General features: G+C 34.7%; 1 protein-coding gene across 9 annotated transcripts in view; it reads left to right on the forward strand.

Moving 5' to 3' along the window:
* LOC101893112 (dystrophin, isoforms A/C/F/G/H) overlaps positions 1–26,496 on the forward strand; it is a 752,562-nt gene that overhangs the window by 121,021 nt on the left and 605,045 nt on the right. For 7 of the 9 annotated variants that reach the window (XM_059123281.1, XM_059123282.1, XM_059123285.1 and 4 more), the window contains exons 6-11: positions 4,536–5,660; positions 5,873–6,117; positions 8,624–8,791; positions 8,890–9,091; positions 22,777–22,872; positions 22,992–23,088. In XM_059123281.1, coding sequence (XP_058979264.1) covers positions 4,536–5,660; positions 5,873–6,117; positions 8,624–8,791; positions 8,890–9,091; positions 22,777–22,872; positions 22,992–23,088 — 1,933 coding nt within the window. The remainder of the gene's footprint in view (positions 1–4,535; positions 5,661–5,872; positions 6,118–8,623; positions 8,792–8,889; positions 9,092–22,776; positions 22,873–22,991; positions 23,089–26,496) is intronic. The other 2 variants (XM_059123286.1, XM_059123289.1) reach the window with 2 other exon arrangements.

Consider the following 26,496-nt stretch of genomic DNA (forward strand, 5'->3'; position numbering starts at 1 on the left):
AAGTCACTTCTTTACTTTTCGAACCATTTCTGCTGATGTTGCTGTTTTCTTCCGCCCACTTCCTTGACGTCGACCTACGCTACAAATATCACAGTAACGAGTGATGGTACGAGACACAAAATATTTATTCACTTTTTAATGCTGTAGTGCTCTAACGATAGTCACTTGTGGTTTTCCAGCCAAATATAAAGAAATCACACTATCACGCTTGAATTACGTCACGAATAACTTTATTTCTGGAAAATTCTCACTAAAATGCTTTTGTACGCTTGTAAAAAATATAATGAGCTGTCACTGGAATAATTTTAACAGCTGTCGGACGAGTGGCTTAGTAATGACAGCAGTCTGAAGTTGGTTGCAGTTTTTTTCATCTGACCCTGTAGTTAAAGAGTGGCGACCAATAAAAATACAATTTGGCAAAGAAAATAAAAGTGGCGCCCAATATGACATTACGATTGAAAAAAAAATTAATTTTAATTGCAAATCTGAACATATTCCTTTCTGACTAATTCGATATCCCAGAGTGACAGTTAGATACTATTTTCCAAAGTGAAAAAAAATCTGTAACAAAATCAATACTCTCTTTTTTAATGTCTCAGAGTCATAGCTAAATACCGCTCAATAACATTGAAAATCAACCCATCTTAATACCTACCAGTATTTAATTCCAATCAAATTTCCCCTCAATATTTTAAATATTAGATTTCATAAATAATAAATACCAAATGCCAACGTTCTTTGTTTTTTGCCATTGCACTCCCCGGATAATTATTCATTTGATTTTATGGCAAAAAATAATAAACTAATTTATTCTCTCTCTCTATTTCCAAATCGTTTGGCATAAACAAAACCACAGACATAAACACAAATATAATACCATTCGATTATTGCCAAATAAATACTGAAATTATTTTTGCAAAAATAAAATATCATAAAGAACCATTGAAATGAAAGAAAAAAGAAACGAACACACGAACAAATTTACGCTCAATACAAAATGCATTCATTTGAATTGACCGAAAAAAAATTAAAAGAAAATTACTTTTCAAATGAAACACTCACCCACACACACACATAAATAAATCGAATAAAAGTGTTCGTTTGGAAAAATATTCTGGGAAATCACAAATTTCCGAAATTTAAAAGTTAAAAATTGTGGCAATTATTTGTCGGTCAAATTTCAAGAGAAGCATAGAAGATGAGCATTTGGTTACAATATAAATATAGAATATATTAATAAATAAAACTATATATAAATAACAAAATTAAATTAAAATATATAATATATACAAAGGTTTCATGTTTTGCTTCACTGTAAAACATCTTCAGTCTGGTCGATAATTTAACCATGAACAACGCTACAAACGAACAACGCTTGCAAGTAATTGAATTTTATTATCAAAATGAGTGAACTCTTAAGAAAGGTCATCGCGCTCATCTCCCATTTCATTGATGAATATCATTTTTAACTTAGTGGGTACATAAATGAACAGATTTTTTTTTTTTATTTTGGAGTGAAGAACAGCCAAATTCAAAGTCAAACGCCATAATTTTTAATTTTTTTTTTAATTATATTCAATGAAACCAAGAAATGTCGGAAAAAGCGTCAAATTTTAAAATAAGTTTAGATTCGTTCGAATTGGTCACCTTTGGCACGAATTATGGCCTTCAAACGGTCAATAAAGCCATCACACGATGCCCGGTATTTTGGTCCATTTCCGGCAAAGCCTTTGCTTGAGGTGATCGACACTTTGGTATTTTTTAGGCCAACCTTGCTTTCCAAAATACTCCAGACACAATAGTCCAACCGATTGGTATCCGGAGATTTTGGTGGTCATTGCGTGCTGGAAATGGGGCGAGGAACCTCATTTTGTAACCATTCTTGGGTGGCGCGTGCAAAGTGAGATGGTGCTGAGTCCCGTTGGAATGTGGGGCAACGCTTGAATGTTATCACGAATAACATTTTTTTTTTTTTGTAAAATCATTACCAAAATGCTTTTGTACGCTTGTAATCAATATAATGAGCTGTCTGACGAGCGAGTTGGTTGCAGTTTTTTCATCTCACCTTGCATAGTGAAATTTGATGAAGATTTTTTTTCCTTCTTCTGAATTTTTTTTTTGTCAAAAATGAAATGAAATTTTATGACACTTTCGTGATGGAACTCGAAAAACGGTCAATTAAAAAATATACTCGAGTTGTTTTTCAATATTGCTGCTACTATTTACTCGATATATAGTGGACATAGCGATTTCATTTCGTTGGTGACTTATAGTGAAATTTAATGAAGAATATTTCTTCTTTTGACATTTTTGGCCTGAAATAAAATTTTATGTTACCTTCAGGCGTCAACACGAAAAAAGTCCGAAAAAAATTGATCAAAAAAAAAAAAAAAAAAAAAAAACAGGGGGAATATTTTTGTTTCCTTTTTTATTTCATTTTTATTTATTTATTTATTTATTTTTTTTATACAACTATTTTTTATATACAGTGGAAATAGAGATTACTCTTCTTCCTCTTAGAGTTATAAATTTGATGAAGAATATTTTTGTTTTTGACGTCATCATTCTAAAATGATAATTTGTTGGAGATTTTTGCACAAACTCACTCAAAGTATGGCTTTAACCCTAAAATGTGTTTTTAATATATATGAATTCCTGGCGTTTAGGTGAGGCTTTTGATGTATTTTAGAACCTGTAGCATAATTTTATGGTATGTAATTCTTCAAAATGTTTAGACTTACTAAGATCTCGTTTAAGGGAAATTTTTACACATATTTTATAAAAAAAGGACCAAAAAATCCCATTTCTCGGTCAAAAATTTCACCGTATCTTTATACCCTCCAACATGGTATGGAGGGTATATTAAGTTTGTCATTCCGTTTTTAACACCTCGAAATATACATTTTAGACCCCACAAAGTATATATATTCTTGATCAGCATAAAATTCAATGTCGATTTATCAATGTCCGTCCGTCTGTGGAAATCACTCTAGCTTCCGGACGAAACAAAGTAGGTTCATAAAATTTTACTCAAATGTGTATTATGTCTGCAGGACTTTTGGTATAGAAAATGTGCTATGTAGGTCCACGTCTTCGTATAGCCCCCATATAACGGTACCTCCCGATATGCTATATTTTGATGATTTTTGATTTTGTGACGAAAGTTGCCTATGCAGGTCCACGTCGTCGTGTAGACCCTAATATACGGCTACTTTCGGTGTTTTTTCGGTAATTTTATCAGAATTTTTAAGGGATTTTATATATTTTTTTTTTTTGAAAATTGTTAAATTTGTAGCAAATGGTGGAGGGTATTCAAAGTTCGATCCGGCTTTACTTACAGCTTTTCTACTTGATATGTACAATATTGCTGAAGACTCTTTATACCTAAAATCCACGGATTCCGAGGAATTTTTATCCAAAAATTCCCACAATTATGGAAGAGGGTTGAGCTTGGAAGAGGGTTGAGCTTTCAACTTTTCTTTACTTTCCTTTCATAATGCGCTGGACTTTCCCTGTGATTATTGAAAAAATTTAATTTGTCGCACAGCATTACTTAAAAAATATATATGTAATGAATACATTTTTTCGTATAGTGTAATATATAGAAATTCAGCTTTTTCATAAATCTTATTAATAAACCCCATATTTTTTACTAAATTGTGATAAATAATAAATTAACAGTATTTAGTATAAATTATTAGAGAATACATTATTATTAGTCGAATACACTAACCAATTTAATAGTAGTTAGCAAATACTCACCACATTTCATGTATTTTTGTATTATAATTCATACTCACCTCAAATGTCATAACCTAATCATAACATAACCATGTCATAACCATAAAACCATACCATTAATCAAACCAAAATAATAATAATAATGAGGTCAAAAGGTTGAAGTCATTATCCATAGACCAAAAAGTTAACTGAGTCCCGAGTTCAATTTGTAAAATATCGGAAATGGTTAAAGGCTCAACATAATCCAATACCACCACCACCACCACCACCACAAGAACTATCACCACCACCAACCAACCAACCAACCACTACCACCATAGCCAATGTTATGAGCAAAAAAAATATAATAGCCCATTTGTCTATTGTCCTTCTCTTCAAATAAAAATCCACCATTACCACCACCATCATCTGGAATAATCTCACCTCAACTCTAACTCACCACCACCACCTTTTGGTAGAAAAAACTTATAAATATTTTAAAAAATTATGGGATTTTTTTTTTAAATTTTATTTTATAAAAATTAAGTAATTTAAGGTAAACAAAGTAGAATTTGGCTCATCTCTTATTTGGCTTGCAAAGATAGGATGGAAATTTTATTGAAAATTTGTAGTTTTGAAAAAAATTGGGGCTTTACTAAATTTATTTTTTTCCACTTTGCTTTTATTTGGATTTTGACAATTGAATTTTATTTTTGTAGAAAATTTTGAAATTATAATCAAAAAATCAAAATTTGTTCTTCAAATCCCATTTGTTTTCTCCATTGATTTTTAAAAATTACAAAAAATTCGAATAGGATTTGCTAAAAACGCATTACAAAATTGAATCCTCGTTGGAGCGGCGCCAAGGAGACAAGTCATCAGCAGCAGGAGAAGAAGAAGATACCGAAATTGTTATTGTCAGCGATACGGTGAGGCAGAGAAGAGCCCGTACACCATCATCGAATTCACCCACCAAGGAAGTCGGTGACACTTCCAGCTCCTCAAGTAATACCTCGGGACAACAATTAGCACAGGTGGGTTCTGCAAAAGATCAGCAACAACAACAGCAACAATCACCACAGTCTACACCAAACAGTGGCCAAGTCTTGCCAGATTTATTGCCACCACAAACGTTCCGCTTAGCTGAATCAAGTGCTCTCTTCTCACAGATCTCCATGAATACAGCAACAACAAGTAACGGAGCCGGTCCTGATGATGACATACCCCCGCCCAAGCCACCAAACAAACGCAAGATTGGTGAGTCCCAGGCTCAAATGGTGGAAATTAAAGTGAAAAATATTGGCTCAGATAAAATGTCGGTCCAGCTGGCCGGCATGGAACCCCAACAGGGGGAGATAATTGATACCGTCAACATTTTGGAATCGGTGGAACCATTTGTACCCGAATATGTGGAAACAGTGCAAATTGTTGATCTCTCCGAAGATTCGGACTCCTCCATGCGCATTGATGTCGATGGCAAAGAGGTGCGAAGATCCAAATCCAAGAGATCTCTCAATGATTCCCCCAAACCCCTAGCCGAAGAGGAGGAGGAGAATGACAAAAACAATGATGTGGAATTGCGTCTGGGCCCAAGCCACACCAGTACTCCAATTTTGAGAGTTGAAAAGCAACGTATCTCTTTCGAAGAGAAACGTAAACGCATCGAAACCGAACGTGATATTCTCCGCGACTCGGAGGAGGAAGGCGATGCCAAGACGGGTGGTATTTTCAAACAACCCAAAGCCAAACGTTGGCGTCAACTCCAAATCGCCATGGAAGAGCTGGACAATAGCATGGCCGAGCAGGAGGCAAGGAACAGCTTTTATAATCCCGACAAAGATTTGAGTTTCGAAGTTGAGCCTTTGGTCTTTTCGGATGACGAAGATATACCGAGATTTTCAATGGAAATGACTCAACCTCTTGATTCGGACAGTGATACGGTATGGATAACAAGATAAGGAGTTTCCTTTGGGAAATTCCCATACAATTTAACATTGAAAGGTGCTAATTTCCGAATTGTCGGTTTTCAATGTTAAATTGGCAAATTCTGTTTCTAATTCCAAACAAATAACAAATCCTGGTGTTTCCTTCTGCCAGGATGCGAATTTTTTTTAAATACATTTACAATATTTTTTTTTTGCCTTTTGTTTAGAGCCGCATTGAAACCCCCACCACCAAGAAGCCCAACTCTTTCGCCAGCAAAATCTTGCCACAATCACCATCCATGGATGATTCGAACATTACCCTGAAAAGCCCCTATTCTGAGGTACCAATTCCCCAGTTTCCTGGTGGATCTCTGGAGCAGAGAGTTAGTGAATTCGAAAAGAATGCAAAATATATGATGATGCGTTTGGACAAAACCAAGGAGAAGATCGAGAAGAACACCGAGGGGGAGAGGTAAGTTGGAACATTTTGGATTTGCGATTGAAGAATTTACAAGGAAGAGCTTCAGAAGGTCTTCTCTTAATAGGAAAGCTTCAAAAGTCTTGTTTCGATGGAAGAGTTTCGAAGGTCTTCTCTTCAATAGAAGAGCTGCAGAAAGTCTTCTTCGCCTAGAAGAGCTTCAGAAGGTCTTCTCTTCCATAGAAGAGCTTCAGTAGGCCTTCTCTTCCATAGAAGAGCTTCAGAAGGTCTTCTCTTCCATAGAAGAGCTTCAGAAGGTCTTCTCTTCCATAGAAGAGCTTCAGAAGGTCTTCTCTTCCATAGAAGAGCTTCAGAAGGTCTTCTCTTCCATAGAAGAGCTTCAGAAGGTCTTCTCTTCCATAGAAGAGCTTCAGAAGGTCTTCTCTTCCATAGAAGAGCTTCAGAAGGTCTTCTCTTCCATAGAAGAGCTTCAGAAGGTCTTCTCTTCATAGAATAACTTCAGAAAATCTTTTCTTCATAGAAGAACTTCAGAAGGTCTTCTTCGCCTAGAAAAGCTGCAGAAGGTCTTCTTCGCATAGAAGAGCTGCAGAAGGTCTTCTTCGCATATAAGAGCTGCAGAAGGTCTTCTTCGCATAGAAGAGCTGCAGAAGGTCTTCTTCGCCTAGAAGAGCTGCAGAGGGTCTTCTTTGCCTAGAAGAGCTGCAGAGGGTCTTCTTTGCCTAGAAGAGCTGCAGAAGGTCTTCTCTTCTATTGAAGAGCTGCAGAAGGTCTTCTCTCCATAGAAGAGCTGCAGAAGGTCTTCTCTTCTATAGAAGAGCTGCAGAAGGTCTTCTCTTCTATAGAAGAGCTGCAGAAGGTCTTCTCTTCTATAGAAGAGCTGCAGAAGGTCTTCTCTTCTATAGAAGAGCTGCAGAAGGTCTTCTCTTCTATATAAGAGCTGCAGAAGGTCTTCTTCTGCTAGAAAAGCTGCAGAAGGTCTTCTTCGGCTAGAAGAGCTGCAGAGGGTCTTCTTCGGCTAGAAGAGCTGCAGAGGGTCTTCTTCGTCTAGAAGAGCTGCATAAGGTCTTCTTTGCCTAGAAGAGCTGCAGAAGGTCTTCTCTTCTATTGAAGAGCTGCAGAAGGTCTTCTCTCCATAGAAGATCTGCAGAAGGTCTTCTCTTCTATAGAAGAGCTGCAGAAGGTCTTCTCTTCTATAGAAGAGCTGCAGAAGGTCTTCTCTTCTATAGAAGAGCTGCAGAAGGTCTTCTCTTCTATAGAAGAGCTGCAGAAGGTCTTCTCTTCTATAGAAGAGCTGCAGAAGGTCTTCTCTTCTATAGAAGAGCTGCAGAAGGTCTTCTCTTCTATAGGAGAGCTGCAGAAGAAGTTTTCTTTTCATAAAGAGCTTATTTTTTCAATAGAAGACCTCCGAAAGGTATTTTTCAATAGAGACCTTCGAAAGATCCTTTTTCAATAGCAAACCTTTGAAAGATCCTTTTTTAAAGAAGACCTTCGAATGATTCTTTTTCAATAGAAGGCATTCGAAAGGTTTTCGCTGAAAAGAAAACCTAAGATAGGTTCAGAAGGTCTTCATTAAACAAAAGACATCCAAAAGGTCCTTTTTATAGAGGTCCTTCAAAAAGAAGCTTTTCAATAGAAGATCTTCGGAAGGTTCTATTTAATAGAAGACCTTCGGAAAGTCCTTTTTCAATAAAAGACTTTCGGAGGTCCTTTTTAAATTGAAATAGGTTCTTTGTCAATTGAAGAAAGATCCTTTTTCAACAGATCATCTTCGAAAGGTCCTTTTTCAATAGGAGACTTTCAAATGGTCTTCCCTCGAAAAGCCTTCTCTCAATTGGAGACCTTTAAAATGCCTTCAATCAATAGAGAACGTTCCAAGATTTCTCTCTATACAAGACCTATGGGAGATTTTCTTCCAATTGAAGACTTCTTCGATATGACCTCTTTTTTGAATTCCTTGAAAAAATCTTCTTTTTATAAAAGTCCTTTGGAATGTCTTTCTATACCGAAGACCGCGGTTTGGAGCGACATCCAAAAGATCTATTTCCTCTAGAAGAACTTTAAAATATATTTTATAAAAGGCTATTCTATAGAAGACCTCGAAACGAATTTATGTTTACAGGAGTTCTTGGAAGGGTTTTTTTTGGAAGGAAGACCGCGAAAATGTTTTCTCAACATGGAACACCCTAAAAATATATATTTTTTGTATAGAAGTCCTGGAAAAAGTCCTCTTTCTGAAAGTAGCTTGCCAAGGGCTTTTTTTCTTTGAAAGGAGACAAGGCCTTTCAATAGAGGACTTTAATATGATTTTTTACAATAGAAATCCTGAGGACCCACAAACGTCTTCTGGGCAACGAAGTCCTTCGAAAGGCCTCTATATTTTTTTTTTGTCTACAGATGGGTCTTCAAATGGTCTGCTGTGTACAGAAGATTTTAGAAAGTTCTTTCATCTTCTATAGAAAACCTTTCAAGGACCTTCTGCCTATAGAAATTTTCATATATCTTCCTTTGTCTTACCTTTTATATTTCCCTTTTCTTCCAGAGCCGTCGAAGACTTGAAAATGTTAATAGCACCCGACGCCGCCACGTTAATATCACAGGGTGATTCGCTGGTGCTGGAAACTCATGGCAAACAGGGTTCTCTGTCGCGTGTGGTCATGAAGAGTCAAATTATACTAAGAGAGAAATTCCGCGAGGTTCAACAGTCAAAGTAAATATCAAGAGCAAATGGAAATGTGCCAAAAGAATGTCACTCAACTAAAATAATTTGTTCACTTTTTTTCTCATTTTTTTTCTGCCACCCATTAGATCAAAAGCCTGCCCCACGGCAACGGCCGCCGATCCCGCTGCCAATTCACCTTACTCATCGTTGGACAAGAAGGTCAGCATGAAAGGTGTCAATCTGGAGGAGCTGATTGTGAAAGGTCTAAAGCGTATCAATGATTTAATTGCCCGACCAGTCGATCGTAAATCAGCAGATGAATTGGAGAAACGTTTGTCGGAAATTAATGTGAGTCAAAAATGAATAGAAATATATATGCGTATGTATGTGTATACATATGTCTTTTGATTTTAATTTATTGCTTTTGTCTCATTTTGAAATGCTTTATATTTTTTTAATTTTGCAATTTTTTTTATTTTTTATTTTTTTTTTTTTTGTGGGAAATTGTCAATTTTTCTTTGGAATGAAATACAGTGGCAGTCATAATTGCATGATATGTTATATCAGGGTTTATATATTATTTGATATATTTATAATAATATATAATACAATATAAATCGTTTTAGATTTTACAAGTAAAAAAAGTAAGTTCGGCCGGGCCGAACTTTGAATACCCTCCACCATTTGGAACGAATATGGCAATTTTCAAAAAAAAAAAAAAAAAAAAAAAAAAACCGTTAAAAATGCTGTTAAAATCTTAAAAAACCGAATATCGCCGTTATATTAGGGTCTATACGACGACGTGGGCCTGCATAGGCAACTTTTGCCATCAGCCATTACAATAATCCAATGCGAAACTTGAATAAAAAAAATCGGTGAATAATGTAGCTAAAGTTTTTAAACTACCGAATATAGGGAGGTGCCGTTATATGGGTGCTATACAAAGGGGTGGACCTGCACAGACAATTTTCTGTCTGTGGCTGTGGTATCCATTACGAACTTCAAAAACCAAATTTAAAATATTTCGGGTAAATAATGTCGCTAAAATCATAAAAATATCGAATATCGGGAGGTACAGTTATATAGGTGCTATATGAAGACGTGGACCTGCACAGACATTTTTCTGTCATAGGCTGTAGTACCCATTACGAACTTCAAACGCTAAATTTAAAATATTTCGGGTAAATAATGTCGCTAAAATCATAAAAATATCGAATATCGGGAGGTACAGTTATATAGGTGCTATATGAAGACGTGGACCTGCACAGACATTTTTCTGTCATAGGCTGTAATATCCATTACGAACCTCAAATACCAAATTTGAAACAATTCCGGCGAAAAATGTCGCTTAAATCACCAAAATACCGAATATCGGGAGGTACCTTTATATGGGGGCTATACGCAGACGTGGACATGCACACATAATTTTTGTCATAAGCTGTGGTACCCATTATGAACTTCAAATAACAAATTTGAAATATTTCCGGTGAATAATGTCGATAAAATCATAAAAGAACCGAATATCGGGACGTGCCGTTATATGGGGGCTATATGCAGACGTGGACCTGCACAGACAATTTTCTGTCGATGGCTGTAATATCCATTACGAACCTCAAATACCAAATTTTAAACATTTCCGGTGTATAATGTCGCTTAAATCACCAAAATACCGAAAATAGGGAGGTACCGTTATATGGGGGCTATATGAACACGTGAACCTGCACAGACAATTTTCTGTCATAGTCTCTATGACAGAAATATCAAATTTCAAATAATTCCGGTGAATTATGTCCTTAAAATCATCAAAATACCGAATATCGGGAGGGTATATGAGGGCTATACGCAGACATGGACATGCACAGACAATTTTCTGTCTGTGGCTGAAGTATCCATTACGAACCTCAAATACCAATTTTTCAACAATTCCGGTGAATAATGTCGCATAAATCACCCAAATACCGAATATCGGGAGGTAACGTTATAAGGGGGCTATATGAACACGTGGACCTGCACAAACAATTTTCTGTCTGTGGCTGTAATATCCATTACAAACCTCAAATACCAAATTTGTTTCCGGTGAATAATGTCGCTTAGATCACCAAAATACCGAAAATAGGGAGGTACCATTATATGGAGGCCATACCAAAACGTGGACCTACATTGCCCATTATCAATACCAAAAGTCCTGCAGACATAGTATACATTTGAGTAAAATTTTATCAATGTACTTCATTTCGTTCCGAAGCTAGAGTGATTTCCACAGACGGATAGACGAACAGATGGACGGACAGGGCTAAATCGTCTTAGAATTTTATACTGATCAAGAATATATATACTTTGTTGGGTCTAAAATTATTATTTCTATGAGTTACAAACGGAATGACTTAATACACCCTCCATACTATTGTGGAGGGTATAAAAAAGTCTGAGGAGCGCCTAGAAGTATACTATCGAAATTCGAAACAAAAATAAAAAGGGCTCAACTAACCTCAAAATCTATCATTGTTTTGAAAATTTGTCAAACCTAATTTGTCAAACCTAATGTAAATTTTGAATTCCATATTTAAATTTGTTTTCTTTTTTTAATTATTCAAATCAATCATTTGAAATTTGGCGTCACAGCCCCCTCTTTTTTACTGACGACTTTCCATCTCTGTCAGCAATTTCCACCCACCCACAACACACCATTCATAATTGATTGATTGATTATATTTTAATTAAACTATCATTTATTTTCAAATTGTTGATATTTTTCAATATTTTGTTTTCCCAATGCCATCATCCATGCCCAATAGCCATAGAATAACATCTGGTTTTTCGACAGTCGTTCGTGCATTATCCATCAAAACGATGATGCAGTTGGCTCGGTTAATCGATTTGAATTTGGTGGAATTCATTCATTGGTGTGTTGGTTTTCTTTTTTGACTTTTTTTAGGCTCGCCGAAAACATTTCACAGAGAAAATTAAAAATATACATTTTCATTGAAGATAATTCACTACTGGCTGCCAGACACCAGCCAAAAATTGCGTCGGAAAAACATTTTCCGTAACAAGTGGATTTTTTTTTTTTTTTTTTTTTGAAATGTTTAATTGGTTTATTATTTGATGTTTTATTTAGTATTTATTAGGGTGCTTGGTAATAATAAGACGAATAATTTATGTAGTGGAAAAAGCTGAACGAATTTATCAATTTTGAAAAAGAGGCACATTTATTACTATATTAAAGAAACTCTGAATTCAGATATTTTTCAAAGGTATTATTTACAAAAGTTAGAAGCTGTTAAATGTTTTGCCGACAGATATACAACCTGAGCATTTGGGTTGAGCTGATTTTGCATTATTTAGAAATTATTAGCTTTTATTAGGGAGATATTATATAAAGTTAACCGGTATATCGCAATTTGATACGAGCTCCTATATTGTCAGAAATAATCAGATATGCGTTTGAAAAAAATCGAACATTAGTATTACGTTTTTAAGAAGTACTATTTTTCTTCTTTATCAAAATTAACAGAACATTCACAGAAATTTAGTTCAGGGCAGACAAGCAATTGCTACCTAGACGATGAAGTCATTATTTGATTTCATTTACTTTTATACCCTCTACCTTGGAAAGGAGGGTATATTAACTTTGTCATTCCGTTTGTATTATCCCTAAATATTCGTCATCTATGGTGTCGATACGATACGATATATATATTCGTAAGCAGCATAAAATTCTAATTCTTCTTAATTGACATTAAGCGTCAAAATTTAGCTAAACAATTTGTATTGTGTCTAGGATGGTTGGTATTGAAAATGGGATATATCGGTCGACGTTTTGGTATAGTCCCCATATAACGCGTACCCCCATATAACGATATTCGGTATTTTGATGAGTTTTGCCAACTTTTTTCCACGGATTTGTCTAAAAATTGGTATTTATAGTTCATAATGGGTTCTAGCCCGGTGGCAGAACATTGAATATTTAGTTCCGCGTTTTCCTATAGCGCACATATTACGATATCCATCGATATTCGGCATTTTGATAATCCTAGTCACATTTACCCATATAATTGTTTAAAATTTGGTTTTTTAGAAGATTTAGTAGATCCTTGAAGTATAAAATTGTCCATAGAGGTTTTCATTTTGGTATGGCCTCAAACAACGGCATTATCCAAACGGTCTTACCGGTATATGAAGTTTAAAGTGAAACACGCTTGAATTCATGTACTTTTATGTAAAAATGTTTCTTTGCCCTAGGGTGGAGGGTATTAAATGTTCGGCCCGGCTGTACTTGATGTTTTTTTACTTGTTCCTACGTACGAAAACCAAAAACTCTACATGTCTACCATTTGGAAGTCAAAAAAAAAAGTTTGCTGAACAGGCTATTAATTTTTACGATTATAGGGGAGATAGATGGGAAAGGACTGCGTTGATATTACCTATCTTGAAACTTGATTTAAAGTCAGCCCAAGTAGTAGGATGTTAGTTTTGTGTGACTTAACCATATCAAATGCTATATATTATAGCAATACGACTGAGGGTAAAACCATTTTTGTGGGTGCTCAAAACGTGGCTCAGAGGGCCGGAATGCTCTCCGAATTTTAACATTTTAAAATATTTTTCAAAAAATACTCAATCCCTTAAATGACTAAAAAAAATCTACTACTTGTTAACTGATATTTCTAGTACCCAGAATGGGCCAAAATACCGATCCCCGATTTTCATGCAACGAAGGGTGAATATATTAAATCTTGTTATTTGCCTAAAGTATTCATGCCATCTTCCGAAATCAAGTTCTGAAATTTCATATACATATATCTAGCTAGGATTCGTCACCGAAACGTCCACTTTAAATTTAAGATTCATTCCAAAAGTTCGTGTAGTTCTCAAAATGCACATCTGGTTCAGTTTAACAAATTTTATACTAAATTTTTAGACTTTCAAGGTTTTTTATATTAATCAAGTTTTTGATTTTTCGGAAATAATAATAGGAAAATATTTATCTTTAAAACTTTCATTTCGCATTTTACACCAACAGTGATCCTGTTTCGAGCAATTATAGTACACATATGCAAAACCACCTCAATATCTGAATTCCAGACACCAACAGAGACACTAATATCACATTTAGGATCCCATTCCTATCCCTCAAATATAGGATGCATTTCCATACCACCGCCTGTCCCTTCACGAATGCCAAACTTAGTACTATATAGTACTCTTCGTACAATTATAGTACATTTTTCCAAATCCACCTTCCTATCTCAAACGTAGACAACAACAATGGCCTTTATATCAAATTTCAGGATTTCCTTCACCCAATACCAAAATTAGTACTTTTAGTACAATTATAGGACAAAACCTCCATATCTCAATTCCAGATAAAAACAGAGACCTCAATATCAAATTTGAGGATTACAGCTCTTAACCCAATACTAAATTTCAGAATTTTATCTCGATCGCTTCATCCAATACTAAATTTAGTACCATTCAGTACTTTTTGTACAATTATAGTACACATTTACGAAATCACCGCCATATGTCTAGGCTACACATGCACAGCGGCCTTAATACAAAATCAGATTTCAAGCACTATCTCAACCATATAATGCTCATATACATTTCCAAAGCCACCTCTTTATCGCAAACCTACCTCCAATAGCGACCCGAAACCAACATTTCAAAATTGCAGCTTCATCCGTTCACCCTAGACCAATCTGTTCCAAATTTAGTACCACTTAGTTTAGTTCTCACTGTTCTCAACAGAATGAGCTGAAACATTGAATGTGAGTCGCTGATAGAGTCTATGACAGATGTACCAAAGGGTTTTTGGAAATTCGAATTAAAAGTTTACGAAAACTTCAAAAATTGTACTAAACGTCTCAAATGGTACCACTTGTTATCATTTGGTATTAAATTGTACCATTTTAGAAGTTTAGTACCATTTTTGAACTTCTCGTAACCATTAATGAATCGCTGATTTTTTCTCGAGTTATGCAGGTATAATTTTAGAAGTGTATACCCTTTTCTGGAGTAGCGGGAGGTTCTAGAAGAGAATCGGATGTTTATATATTGTGTTGATAAAAATATTGGAATGTGAGAAATTTGAAGAGAATCTAATGCGTTTTCCCCTTTTTAAGAGAAACATAGTTACTCAAAATGTTGTCCCCTTTGTGGGGGATATACCAGAAGAAGTGGACCGATATATCCTATCTTCAACCATTTTCATGTTAATTGTGCACCAAATGGCCAATATAAGTCCAAATGAACTGAATTTTGGCACATCCAGCCGAATTCAATCTAGAAGCAAGTACATCAAATTTGAAGATCGGTTCAGATATTGCTATAGCTCCCATAACGATGTTTCATCCGGTTTTGTGTTTAAGTCCCTCTCATTCATAATGTGCATTCGACAACAATGATATTTGGTACCAAATATCTTATAGAGCTCGGAAGCACCTCTGCTAAATTTTATCAAGATCGATTCAGATTTGGATATAGCTCCGAGATATATCTTCAACCGATTTCGGGTTTATTGTGCAAGTAATGGCTAATATCAGCCCAAATGCAATGAATTTCGGGACGTACGTTTCCATTTTGTGGAACTCAGCTCCGATACATATTTTTATACCCTCCACCTCCGTTTGTATCACCTTGAAATATACATTTTAGACCCCCATATTCTTGATCAGCATAAAATTCAATATTGATTTGGCGATGTCCGTCCGTCTGTGGAAATCATTCTAGCTTCTGAACGAAATAAAGTAGGTTGATAAAATTTTACTCAATTCTGTATTATGTCTTCAGAACTTTTAGTATTGAAAATGGGTTATGTAAGTCCACGTTTTGGTATAGCCTCCATATAATGGTACCTCCCTTTTTTGGTATTTTGTTAATTTAAACGACATTATTCACCGATATTTGAAGTTCGTAATGGGGAATAGAGCCTATGACATAAAACTGTTCGTGCAGGTCCACGTCTTTGATAGCCCCCATATAATAGTACCTCCCGATATTTGGTATTTTCATGATTTTAACTAAATTGTTCACCGTGCAGGTCCATGTCTTCGTATAGCCTCCATATAACGGTACCTCCCGATATTCGGTATTTTGATGATTTTGGCTACATTATTCACTGATTTTTTTTTCAAGTTTCGTATTTGAATATTTTAATGGCTTATGACAAAAGTTGCCTATGCAGGTCCACGTCGTCGTATAGATCCTAATATAACGGCTACATTTGGTATTTTTAAGTTTTTAACAGAATTTTTACCGAATTTAATTTTTTTTAAATTGCCGAAATGGTGGAGGCCATTTAATGTTTGGCCCGGCCGAACTTACAGCTTTTTTACTTGTTTTAATATAATCCTTTTCGAAGTGATATCATGCATTCTATAGCAATGTTAGTTGGTATAAAAGATTAAAATGTCTCCGTCAAATTTAGTGAAACCAAACTATGGTTTACTTCAAATAAATTCTTTTGTTACGAAGGTTATACTAAATATGCATGGTGGTGTAGAGTATCACATGGTCGGTACCTCCCGACTTTTGACTTTTCCTTACTGGTTTTAATTTCAAATTCTGCTGACACTTGATATATTCGTGAGAAAACCGTATTCCATTACACCCCATTGTACATACAGCAACGTTTTTTTATCTTCTCACCCACAAATCCACCATCCCACTGTGCCTAATTAGTGCAATTTTCTTTCCAAAAATAACACGAAAGAAGCGTGACACAAATAACTTCACGCTGCCACAGGCTAATACGGCGACAAACATTCTTGGTAAATGTTTTGTTGTGAAGGGGGGAAATTTAAGAAAAACAAAATACATTTCTTTGCATTTTCCAAAGACAATATGTTTTCTTCTTTACTTTGACTAAAAATAAATAAACATAAACAATGAAAATTAGTGGCAGACAGAAAGACAACACAATTAGCTTAAAAGTCAGAGAAACAGGTGCTCTCAGAGAGGGGGAGCTCTCTCCCGCCATATGGCTAATCAGGCATAAGAAATTTTCCTAACAAATTTTCTTAAATGAAAAAAGAGATAATTTTCTCATTTCAGAGATCTTTTGAGAGAACTGAGTGAGAATTTTAAAAATTTTGAAAAAGAAAATCTTTTACTACTCACCCACATCTCAAAAATTTTCAGTCAATATTTTGAAAGCGTAACGAAACAAAGGCGAGATAAATTTCAATTTTTTACGGAATTCGCGGTGTGCATTGGTTTCTATTGTTAAAAAGTAAAAAAAAACAAGAATCAATTTAAAAAAATTTCAAATTTAATTTCAACTCTCACATCCTGTTGAATAGTTTCCTCTAAATTTGTTTGAAGATTATCTTTGGCCATTCTCCGCTTGAAATTCAATTGTTTTCCCAGCTACTGGAAAAAAGTTTCATTAAAAAGTTTGTCTTTTTTTGCGATTCGTTGAGTTTTTATTTCATTTCTATACGAAGGCAAAAAAAATGCAATATTGTTGGCTAGCACAAAACGTCAGTACATAAAACGCCGCTCTTTAAGCTATTTTTTGTTGTTGTTGGTTCGTTCGTTCGTCTATTCGTTTGTCTAATGTTGAATTGCATAGATTTGTTGTGAATGTCTGTGCCAGCCAGGCAGCATTCGCCTGTCTGCATTTGAAAATCGGGCGCCACTATTATTGTATTATTTTGAAAATTGCCAAGTGTTTCCGGAAAAAAACTTGTTTAAATCTGTAAAACTGGGAAAAGTTGAGAGAAAAAACAACAACGTTGCTGGACAGTGTCATGGAAATTTGATTTGAGAAGATTGAATGTTTTTTGTTATAATATCGGTATTCTTGGAATATTATCTTGAAAATATTTAAATATTCAACATATATTAAATAAGAGCAACATTAATCGAGAATTCAAAAAAAAAAAAATAAAAAAATAAATAAATAAATACGATATTATTTAAAATCGTGGATTTTTTTAAATTTTTTAAACAACATTTTTATACAAATAGTAGTGAATTTTTTTAATAATTTTTAAACAACATCATCCGACTTTTTTTAATTACTTAAACTTCTTTGGACAAATAATTGTGGATGTTTTAAACATTTTTAAGAAAATATCTTTAGACAAATAATCGAGGATTTTTCAAGCGACAACTTCCGATAAATAATTTTGGTTTTTTTTTTAACATTTTTTAGAAAACATATTCAGACAAGAATCGTGAATTTTTAAACCTGTTCAGACAATTACAAGTGGATTATTACATCTTCCGACAAGAATCGTGAACTTATGTTAAAATATTAAAAAATAAAAATAACAAGTTAAAAAGCAGTAAGTTCGACCGGGCCGAACTTTGAATACCCTCCACCATATGGAAGAAATTTGAAAATTTTCAAAAAATAAAATCCTTAAAAAAATTCTGTTAAAATTTTAAAAATACCGAATATAGCCGTAATATTGGGGTCTATACGTGGGGTCTATACGTACGTACATAGGCATTGTTTGTCATTAGCCATTACCATATTCAAATACGAAACTTGAAATAAACGGTGAATAATGTAGCTAAAATCATCAAAACATCGTATATTGGGAGATACCGTTATATCGGAGCTGTGCGAAGACCTGAACCAGCAAAAACAATTTTCTGCCACAGGCTGTAGCATCCATTACGAAGTTCAAATACGAAATCTCAAACAATTTCGGTGGGTTTTGTACCTAAACTCGTCAAAATATCCATTATAGAGAGGTACTAATATATGGGGCTTATACGAAGATCTGGACCTGCACAGACAATTTTCTGTCTTAGGCTGTAGTATCCATTTCGAACTTCAAATACCAAATTTGAAACAATTCCGGTGAATAATGTCGCTAAAATCATCAAAATACCGAATATAGGGAGGTACCGTTATATGGGGCTATATGAAGACGTGGACCTGCACAGACAGTTTTCTGTCTTAGGGTGTAGTTCCCATTATGAACTTCAAATACCAAATTTGAAACAATTCCGGTGAATAATGTCGCTAAAATCATCACAATACCGAATATCGGGAGGTACCGTTATATGGGGACTATATGAAAAAATTGACCTACATGGCCAATTTACAAACTTAACCTGCATACTGGAAAAATAAACATGTGTGCAAAATTTTAGCCTTCTATCTCAATTCGATCGAAAGATAACGTGATTACAACCGACAGACAGACGGACAGACAGACGGACATCGCTAAATCGACATAGAATTTACGCTGATCAGGAATATATGTATATACTTTTTTGGGTCTGACATGAGTGTTTTCATAGTATGGTGGAGGGTATAAAAAATCGTTAAATGTTAAAACATTTTTAAACTTCTTCAGATATTAAGATTTTTTATAAATATCAATTCTATCAATAATTACAAAATCTCGTTGATTATGAGAATAGAGCTCCAAATAGAAGACACATGTATCTGCTTTTTGAAGGTCTACATCGAAAATTATCAAATTCCCCCTTCTCCCACATTTTCATTTTTCAGTGTCTTCGGAAATAATGCAGATAACGATACAAGGATTATTTCTTAGCCCACAAGTGAATCGCCAAGATCGTATGTTTGGTGTCCTTCTCAAAAAGTGGTTAAAAACTCCATAGTAGCAAGTCGAAATATTCCACAAAACTTCTAAATTCTAAATTTACAGGGTGAAATAAAAAAAAACTGCAAGAAAGTCACCATAACCCCATAATTTTTGTATATTTATTTTTAAAATTTTATTGAATGAAAGCAAAAAATGTCGGAAATGGCATCAAATTTTAGAATAAGTTTAGATTTGTTCGAATTGGTCACCTTTATGGTCTTCAAACGGCCAATGAAACCGTCACACGCTGCTCGAATATTGCTCTGAGCTTGCTTGAGGTGATTAACACTTTTGTAGTTTTTAGTGCCAACCTTGCTTTCCAAAATACTCCAAACACAATAGTCCAAAGGATTGGTATTCAGAGATTTTGGTGGCCATTGTGCGCTGAAAATGAGGCGAGGAACCTCATTTTGTAACCATTCTTGGGTGGTGCGTGTTGAGTACGATGGTGCTGAGTCCTGTTGGAATGTCCAAGGTCTGTGGCCAAAATGTTTGCGTGCCCAAGGTTTTAATTCACTCTCCAGAATATTTTCGGGATAATATTCGGCATTTCTTCTGATACTACGGTCGATTTATACGAGCGGAGAGCGATCATCGCCAGTTACTGCACCATCACCATGACCGGCGCTTGAGTTCTGGTGGCCAACCGAAGGTGCATATTTTCAGCTGACCTCTTTGGCAAATAAACACGATCATTTTGTTGGTTTACAAACTGCTGGACAACGAATGTTTTCTCATCGGAGACAACCGAATTCGGCAGTTCACCACTTTCGGCCAATCGAAGCAACTCTTTAGCTCTATTGAGTCTATTTTCTTTCTGTTGCGATGTAAGTTCTTGCACTTTTTAGAATTTCAATGACTTTACCCCGAGTTCATTTTTCAATATTTGCCGAATAGAGCATTGCGATATGTTCAGCTCACGAGCCATTTTTTGGCCACTGCGACGCGGGTTTCGATCATGTAGCTTTTTTACTTTTCGAACGCTTTCTGCTGATGTTTTATTCACATTTAAATGCTGGAGTGCTCTAACGATAGCCGCTTTTGATTTTCCGGCAAAATATAAAGAAATCACACTATCACGCTTGAATTCCATCACGAATAACTTTTTTTCCGGAAAATTCTCACCAAAATGCTTTTGTACGCTTGTAAACATCATAATGGGCTGTCACTGGAATAATTTTAACAGCTGTCGGATGAGTGGCTTAGAAATGACAGCAGTCTGAAGTTGGTTGCAGTTTTTTCATCTCACCTTGTATATATATTTTACTGCACGGAAAGAGAAAGGATAATCCAAGTTTACTCCAACTTGCAAATCCTAATATTAGCATCAGTGCTAGGTCAGGTGCGAAAATGGACAATATCGGTCCACTCCATCAACTACATCCCCCCAAAGGTCAACATTTGGAATAATTATAACTCATAAAATGTGATGTGAGAGTTTGATTGTTTTCATGTTACACAAATCACAATATCTTTTTTTAACTCAAGGTCTGAAGTGAAGATGGAATATATCGGTCCACTCCTTCAGGTACCTCCCCACAAAGGATCAAAATTTTCAGTATCCACCAAGCTCAGAAAATACGAAATTAACATCCAATTCCATTCAGATTTAACATATCTCAATATTTCTGTAAGCGCATGATCTGTTATAAAGATAGTAGAGATCGGACCATTTCTTCTGGTACCTCTCCCACAAGGGGTCAAAGTTTTGAATAATTGAAATGATTATAAAATCCGAAATAAGCATCCGGTTCTCTTCATATTCATTGTGAACGTTATGTATATCTGTGAACCCCCTGGTATCTCACCCACAAAAGGGTCACAATTTTCAATACTTTATCTGTCATTACTTGTGAAACATGTCAGTGATTCTTAACTACCTGCTATATCCAAATATTCCTTTCAACCAGAGCCTGCGATGAATATGGAATTTATGATTTCGCACAAAATTGGATATATATTTTCGATTTTCTTGTAATTTTGCCTACATCAATATTTTTATCTGCATTAGGTACGCACATCTTAAAACTTTCTTAAAATGGTAGCATATCTCATATAAAGTGAAGGAAAAAAAGCTTGTCACCTAGCAATATTAATACCATAATTTTTTTGGTCCGATACGAAACTGGCTGAGGGTATACATCTGTTTTTTTTAAGTTGGATATAGACTTTTGATGTATTCTGAGTTTGATATCAAATAACTTTGTGGAACATTGTGACTAGCTACGATCCCGTATAAATTGAGTTTTTAACCATTATTTGAAGAAATTGACCAAATTTTAAAAATTTCGACCAGAACAATCCTTTTATTGTTGCCTGTAATATTGCTATTTAGCGAAAATGGCTGGTTTCCAAGGAATCTTAATCCAATAACTGGATTTTTTCTTTAATTATTTGTTTTGTTGCACAGTGTTATTAATTTGGAAATTTTAAATTTTATATTGAAGATTTTTGTCACATACTCATATTTTTTATTTGGATGAGGTTCCCATGCCCACCTAAGATACTTTTTTATATTTTCGCGTGCTACGTTCCCATTTATGGGGAATTTTTCGTGATATTTAAAAAAAGGACCAAAATTACCCCTTTACTGTCCTGTGTAAAGACTAAAACTAATCCTTGTATTGTTATGTGTAATGTTGCCGAAGAGACTGTATATCTCAAGTGCAAGGACACTAAGAAATCTTATTCCGAAATTTTCCAAAAAATGTGTAAAGATGGGGGAAGGGGGCGGGTCTTTTCCCATTTTTTTAGATATCTTTGCGATACAAACTTTCAAAAGGCCTATGCACGTGGTTTATATCTTTAGCTCTACTATAAAAATGTGTTGGATTTTTCCTCTAATTGTTATTTTTTTTTTGTGTTGCATAGTGTAATTGAGGTTTTTTAAAAGAAGCCCACCCTTTGAAACCGTAATCGTGGATTGGAGGATTTTTATTTTATACTGAAGATTTGCCGCACAGTTTACAAATGCTTTTAAATTTGGGTGAACTGAAAATATCCCAGCCGAGGACCTTAATTTTTTCCAATTTTTGCTTGATTTAGCCTCCTTGAATCCTTTAAATCACCCAAGTCCCCTCTCAAAGTTTCATCGATTGTCAATTATTTGTCCATTTCCATACTCCTCTGATTTTCATTAAATGTCACTTCCTCGTTTTCTTGTTTTATGTTTCTGTCTTTAACACTGTGGCTCAATCTTGCTGTTCGTGATGTCCATTTGCAGAGCAAAAAAAACTTTATCAATGAGCAAAGTTTTATTTAATTTCACTTTGTGTTCTTCTTGTACATCACTTATCTGGCTGGGTTCTGGTTTTGTTTGACAAGTGTCCATGTTTTGTGTCTCTGTTTGTTTTTATTTTTTTTCTTCTTCTAAAGATTCCTTTTTTCCCACCAGAATCTTTTTTTATTGTTTTTCTCATTTTTTTTTTCATCTTCTTCTCACATTTTATTCCTTCACAGGATCGCCGTGACGATTTGAAATTGATTGTCAATGCCATTGGAAAAAGTGAACAAATGCCAAAAGTTAGTTCAGCCATGATGAATGATATTGAAAAGGTAAGACACACCGTAGCGTTGGAAAAGTTTATTTCTTTGCAGAACTTACTTATGATGGATGTTCATATTTTTCTTTTAATGTTTTTTGCTTCGTTTTTTCATCTTCTTTTTTCCTGCAGACCAAAAACAATCTTCAAACACATGCCGATACCATAGAAATGTCATTAACAGAATTGAAATCGAATAAAAAACTGAATACAACCAATGGCAGTCGGGGTAAGTTTTGGAAGATATTTAAAATAAATTTTGGAATAAATTAAAACGGAATTCTTTGATGTATTTTTGGCCTTTTTTATAAAAATATTTTCCTTAATTTCAATTTATATACGTAAATGAATCATGGAAAATGGTAAATCTACTCTAAACATGCAAAAAGGGCAAGTGAAGACCTCTACATTTTATAGAATATAGAATATTTTATAAGTTCTGCTGTTGCATAGAAAACCTATACAAGGGCTGCTATACATAGAAGAATTTTGGAAGGTCATTTCTCCATTAAGACCTTTCAAAGGTTTCTCCTCCAAAAAAAAGACCCTTGATGGGTCCTGTGATCAAGGAAAGTTCTCTGAATCTTTTTAGACTATAGTACATCTTTAGGAAACTTGATGACCAGCATAGAGAACATTTTAAAGTTCTTAAGAGATTTCCATCCAAAGAGGATCTAAAATTTTGATCCTTTGGGGGGTGATATGGAAAGCAATGGGCCAATATCTCACACGTGCGCTGTCGATCTAAGTTGGATATAAATATTATAGGATATTCAATTCTCTTTATATGAAATATCTGAATGATTTCTCGAAAATTTGTTTAGGCCCTAGACCTCTTTAGACCAAATCCGTTGCAGGACATTTGGAGTCGATCTAACATTTGGAGTCGTGTCCGTTCGTCTGTCTGTCAGGCCTCTGAATCTTTTTAGTAAATCTTTAAGAAACTTGATAACAAGCAATAATGTATTCTTTCCATAGAGAACATTTTTAAGTTCTTAAGAGATTTTCATCCAAAGAGGATTTACAATTTTGATTCTTTGAAGGGAGGTATGGAAAACAATGTGCCAATTTCTTACATGTGCGCTGCCGATCTAAGTTTGATATAAATATTACCACGGACCAAGTTTGAAGTATATTGGGTATTCCATTCTCTTTATATGAAATATCGGAATGATTTTTGGAAAATTTTGATGCTTTGAGAGGGAAACACCAGATAGAGCGCATCGATATTTTAAATTTTCACACTTTCTCTAGAATATACAAAAATATAACTATGTGCCAAATATGAAGAAAATCGGACAATGATTTCCTACTTAAATATATCGGGTACTCTCTTTGATCAATATGAGATTTTTACACCCTCAGACATATAGCTAGAGAGGTTATACATCATTTGATACGGCCAGAGAGAGGGTATATATCATTTGATGACTCATCGAAATAACGATTTTAGACCCTAGGCTTTTTATACCAAATCCCTTTCAGGACATTTGGAGTCAATCTAGCGATGTCCGTCCGTCCTTCTGTCTGTCTGTATAGCTGGCTAGGGCGCACGATAACTATCGAAGGAAGTTTCCGTTTTGGTCCAAACTCGGTACATCGAAATATTATTATCAAACATAGATCGAGTTCGGAGATCGGCAATGTAAGGTACTTCCCCTATAAAAGGTCGAAATTTTCAAATGAATTATCTTGCTACTTAGAAAGAGAAAGCATAATCCGATGTTGCTTTAACTTTGCTAATCCCAATATTTTCATCAGTTTTAGGTCAGGTGCGAAATTGAACGATATCGTCCCACTCCATCACGTAATCCCTCCTCCACAAAGGATCCAAATTTTGAATACTTGTAACTCATACAAGATGTGAAAAGAGATTTGAATTGACTTCAAATTACATACAATTCAATATTTTTAACACCACAAAATCAGGTGTGAAATCTGGAACTATATCGGTCTACTCCTTGTGGTACCCCCTCCGCAAAGAGGGCTTTAAAATAATAACAAAACGCTCATAAAACGCGAAATAAGCACCCAATCTCTTTAAGTTTCACACATCCCAATATTTTTTGCAATACATGTTCTGGTGTGAAAACAATAGATATCGTCCTACTCCTTTTGGTGCCTCGCCACAAAAGGCGCAAAAGCTTTCGATCTTTTATAAAATTCACGCTTTTCAATATGTTTCCAACACAAAATCTGATGGGAAGGTGATAGATATCGGCCTACTTCTTCTTTTATCTATCTTAGCTTCTGAAAAAATTATTCGGAAATAAATGTATTAGATGAAGTAGATAACTTAGGTCAACTTTATTTGAAAACAATAGATATCGTCATACTCCTTTGGTTGCCTCGTCACATTTTGAAAATGCTCTTAAAATGCGAAAAAGCATTTGATATTCTGTAAAATTCACGCATTTTAATATTTCTTCCATTTCAATATTTCTTCTGGTGGGAAGGTGATAGATTTCGGCCTACTCCTTATTCGCATAAATTTGAAAAAAAAATGCATTAGATGAAGTATATTATGTCGGTCAACTATATGGGGTACCTCACGCACATTTCAAAATTTTCGAAGAATTATCAAATATCTCATATAAGTGAAAGAAGTGGTCGATATAGTCCAAATCTGAAACGTTTATATATTTATCATTTCCTATGAATGATCAACAATTTGAATAATCATAACGCCGAAATATATTTAAATAACCGAACATTGGCTGAGGATATGCAGCTGCCGGCAATACCGACTGATTTTATTCAACTTGTTATTATTGAAATATAAAACCCGTATTACCAATTTTATACCCCATATGATTTAAGAGTTTATATATATTTTTCTACGGCCAAAACGTGATCCATCAAAATAGCGGTTTTAGGCCCTAGGTCTCTTTGGGCCAAATCCGTTTTAGGACAATCTAGTGGTGTCCGTCCATCTGTCGGTCTGGCTGTATTATTTTAATAGAGAACATTTTTAAGTTGTTGAGGTATTTTTATCCATAGAAGACCTATAGACTGACGTGTGTCCAATGAACCCCCATAAAGCAAAACTTGAAAAGTTACAATACACCCTATGGTCTTCTGCCGAAAGATAACCTTCAAAAGGTCTAAGTTTTATAAAAGATTTTAAGAATATATATATTTTTTTAATTTCGGTCCAGAGGCGACATTTAAAAGGTCATTTAAACAAAGGACATATTTTAAATTTTTTTCTTTCAGCTGAACAAATCTAAAATGATTTCTTTCTATAGAAGCCCCTTTAGGGTTCTTTTGGCCATTGAAACTCCTCCCACTACTAAAAGTCCATTAAGAAAACTGAAATCACTCCATAAAATATTCACTGTTGCTGTAACCACATATTGTCGACAATGTTAATTTTGATCACTCACTTTGTATCGTCGACAGCACCTTGTCAATATTCATTTAAATGTCAACAAAATTGCACTTTCCCAAAAACTGAACTAATTTTAAATTTGAAAACTGTAATTTGCACAACAAATCTTTTACGGGCAGAATCGAAAATCATGTATATTAGGGTGAATATATTAGAAATATACATCAATCTTACAAAAAAAAAAAAAAATAAATAAATAAGTAAATAAATAAAAAAGAGTCGATTAAGAACTGATTTTTCAAACTA

Source organism: Musca domestica, unplaced genomic scaffold (assembly GCF_030504385.1).
Source record: "Musca domestica strain aabys unplaced genomic scaffold, Musca_domestica.polishedcontigs.V.1.1 24, whole genome shotgun sequence".
In the NCBI taxonomy this organism is placed as follows: domain Eukaryota; kingdom Metazoa; phylum Arthropoda; class Insecta; order Diptera; family Muscidae; genus Musca; species Musca domestica.